Raw genomic sequence first — 3,643 nt, 5'->3', positions numbered from 1 at the left:
AAAGGAAAATTCTCTCTATATCATGGAGACTTGAGACACAATCAGCAGACGTCCCCTCACCCCAGGAAGGCAAGGACTATTCCAGCAGCAAAAGGAGAGTGACAAGACTGCTATTCCTGGATCCACTAAGGGTCCATTTCCCAGAAAGATACTTGCCCTTTGCCCAGAGCAAGCCAGGAACTCTTACTAGCTTTTTCAGGCTGCTGGCTATCACAGACACTGAAAAAAAAAGAAAAGCCTGAGATAGATGCAATGTTGATTTGTGGTTGAAACTGTCTAAGTAGTCCTTGTTGAAATGGCCTTTAGTGGCCCTTCAATGCACCTGCATGCCCTCACAAGGCCATTTTTTCCTGGGCCTTTCGTGTTCCCCCACCCCCCAAACCTACCCACCATGCTTCCTTATCTCTCACCACCCAGAGGCAGCCTTTCTTCTTGGAATTGCTCCTCCCAGGGTTACCTCTTTAATGTCTCCATCACTAGGTATGCATCGGTCCTTCTGGACTCCCAGGTCCTTGGGCCTCTCCTCAGGGTCCTCTGTGAATGGCTCACCCTGCCCACCCTTGCTGTATACCTCTTTTACACTGCTGTGTGTATCCTTCTTCCTGAATTCCTTAGTTTCCCTGAAAGCCAGAAGGTGCCACCATGCCTCACTCTGCTTCCACACCTCCCTTCCCAATCTATATTTCTTTCTTCACTCTGTCCCTCTTCCAGGAAGCCTCTCTCTGCCACCCCTCTCTCTTTGGCTTCCTTCCACCTCTCTCTGGGCAGTCATCTCCTTCTGTCCCCTCCTCCACAACCCATCTCCAGGTCCTTCTCCTCTCCCCACCAAGACCAGATCAGATAAGTCCCATTCCATTTTTAGATGACTGCTTATGATACTAGCTCACTTTTCTCACAGGATGAAATGACAGCTGTTCCATCCATCCCTTTTCCACCCACCAAACACCCAGCAAAGTGCTTCAGATAGCATGCCATACCCACAGAAGCCTGCATTCTTCAAGACAACTGGTATTCCTGCATTGAGCCGAGGACACACTCAAGATCAGCAACCTGAGCCCATCTGGAAATTACAACTTCAACTTTAATTCCAAAGAAATTAACTTTATTTCTACAGTTGTGATAATGCAGTAACAAATGGTTAGCAGTGTTTTACCAGGTCGTAGACATAGATATGGAAATCATCTTCAAACTTGATGAAGTATACAGTAGGCTTGGCTTCAACCTGGTGAATGACCATTCCGACCCTCCTGGAGCCGTCATCTTTGGTGTATTCCACGTCTTTTCCTACCAGGCCATCCACAAGCTCCAGGTCGATGTCTAAAGGAGGGGGATCACTGAACGCCTCCATAATACGGAGGTCACCCTCTTTATAATCATCCAGAAGCTGGTACATGTATAATACGGGATCTCTCTCATAAGTAATATAAAAGTTGCTATCCAAGATAGGCGCTTGGCCCAGGACCATCCCCCTCCACTCGTCCTTAGAGCCATGCTCACCCTCAAATATATGTTTCACTGCTTTGCCAATTATGGCATCAGCAAGGCTGGCATCGGTGACTCGGGATGATGCCACCTTGTCAGAAAGAACTTTTAGGGACAATACCCTCTTATCTGTGTGAAGTTCCAGCCCATACACACAGTCAATCCCATCATATTTCACCAGGTACAGGGAGGGGTTTACTGGCACCTGATCCAGTACAGTCCCTTTCCATTGTGTGATCGGCTCATCTCCTTCTTTCCACTCATGAGAAATTCTGCAGCCCACGATGTTCCTTTGGGGCAGGGCTGGAGATCTGCATCTCTGCCTCTTCCGACCAGCTCTTTTCTTGGTCAGTTTTGAACTTTCCATGTCCTGTTATTCAGCTTTGCTGTCCTTCTGCTTCCTGGATCCTGGAGGGCTCCAAGGCTGCAGTGTGAAAGGGGGAGAGACAGTTCACTATGGGGGTAAATGATGAACTTTTCCCAGTGTGTGCCTCCATGCTTTTTGCTGATCCCTAACTGCTGTTGCCAAGAACCTGAGGATGAAGCTTGAAACCTGTCCTGGCACCTGGTTCTGTGGTGCTGTCTCTGGCGTTCCCTAGCGCCCCTGTGAAGGAACTAGAGAGAGGAGAAGGGGTGGCTGGTGTCCAATAGAATCAGGAATCCCCCAACAGGGGAACAAGAGACTCTCCTCAGTGACTGGTTGTTCTGTTCCCAGAGACTAGGTGCTCTGCTGACTCCAGCGCCCTGCCCCCATAGGATAGTTGCAAATCGGTTTGGAAGTGCCTCTCCTTCAGTGTCCTGAGCTTCCCTGCCTGCTGCTCCTAGTCCCCTCTGCTTTCCCTAGCTGCTTCCAGGTACCCACCTCAGGGCTCCACCTAGTTCTTTCCAGAACCTCAGTCTGGCTCTGAAGGACATTTCCAGTTCCTGCTGCTCACTGCAGATCCCCCCCTTCCCCTTTGTCTTCCCCTGGGCGGGGGTTCCCATTGCTACTTTGTTTCTCCTGCGGGGCTCCGTCCCATCCCCCACCACCCCCACCACCGCCGCTCCAGGACGTCCACCTTTTAGCTTGCCTTTTCTAGCGTCCTGCTGCTAGAGATAGTGGCTGCCAGAGGGGTTCCGGACACCTTGTGGCCACTTCTGCTAAAAGCCGGAGGAGAGGCGAAGGAGTCCAGCCCAGGGATTGCTCGCCAGAGGTGAGAAGGGAAGATCTTCCTGCCGCCGGAGGCAAGAGTTGTGTGAGCCGGTTACTGGGCTGGTGAAGTGACTGTTGCTGGTGTCCTGGTGCTGCTGGTGTGCTCCCGGGTCCTTCAGCTTAGCTCTCTGGAGGCCAAGATCCTTTGCCACCTTGAGATTCAGCCAAAGGCTTCAGCTATAATAGTTCCCTCCCCTTCCCCCCCCCCCCCCCAGAGCAGCTTCCTGCTTGCAAAGAGTCCCCTCCCTACTACCTATCCCCTCCCACTGTTTTAAAGTTCTGTTCCACTAGAACAGAACTCAGGGTGATCAATTCGTTCTGGCTCCATGGTCTTTGCAAAACCGTTTTCTAACCTGGCCCGGAATCCTCCATTTTTTCTGCGATATTTATATCCTTTGGTTCATTTCTTTAGTTTAAATCCTTTCAGTGACCCTTTCATCTGCTTTTCATCTTTCAGGAATTTGTTTTAAAAACACAACACCCCTAGTCCCCCAATACACTGATAAAATTGTTCTGTGTACCCGAATTCTCTTTTCTTTCCATTGGAGAAACTTTGAAGGGAGAAATGTGCTAGCACTTTGTTTGCCATTTTGACCTAGTCTCAACCTAATTTTTACTGACCTTTCCCTGATCTTTCAATTGGATGGGGTTTTCGCCCCACCCCCTCCCCTTCTTTAAGGCTTTACTCTATTGAAAAAGAACTGTGGTTATAGCTATGTAAATTTCTTAAGACTGACATATAGAACAAAATCAATTTCAATCTTATCCTTTAGCTCCTAGGCCTCACAGCTTAATATTAAAATAATTTCATTTCCCCCTTTCCTGTTGGTGTTTTCTGAGGACATTACATAATTTAAAGCTAGTTTTTCTTTTTTATCTAATACATGATTATTGCTTATTTAATTGTATTACTGTCTTTGATGTGTAAAATTTGATTTTGCAGTGAATGTAGCTTTCTCTCAGTCTCTG

At 48.3% G+C, this 3,643-nt stretch overlaps 1 protein-coding gene across 1 annotated transcript; it reads right to left on the bottom strand.

Annotated features, from left to right (window-relative positions):
* Positions 1-1,080: 1,080 nt before the first annotated feature.
* LOC110288224 (spindlin-2-like) lies at positions 1,081-2,847 on the bottom strand. Its single transcript, XM_085837802.1, has 2 exons — positions 2,553-2,847; positions 1,081-1,906 (listed from the first exon to the last, which is right to left on the bottom strand). Exon 2 carries the CDS (start codon positions 1,847-1,849, stop codon positions 1,139-1,141), a length of 711 nt encoding a protein of 236 aa, XP_085693928.1. The 5' UTR covers positions 1,850-1,906; positions 2,553-2,847; the 3' UTR covers positions 1,081-1,138.
* Positions 2,848-3,643: the final 796 nt, after the last annotated feature.

The sequence above is a fragment of the Mus caroli genome, unplaced genomic scaffold (assembly GCF_978045245.1).
Source record: "Mus caroli unplaced genomic scaffold, Mus_caroli_1 scaffold_5, whole genome shotgun sequence".
Lineage (NCBI taxonomy): Eukaryota > Metazoa > Chordata > Mammalia > Rodentia > Muridae > Mus > Mus caroli.
This window is presented reverse-complemented; position numbering and strand designations above follow the sequence as displayed.

Bases quoted from the DNA above. Each gene is read 5' to 3' on its own strand.
- LOC110288224 (XM_085837802.1), bottom strand. From the start codon at position 1,849: ATGGAAAGTTCAAAACTGACCAAGAAAAGAGCTGGTCGGAAGAGGCAG.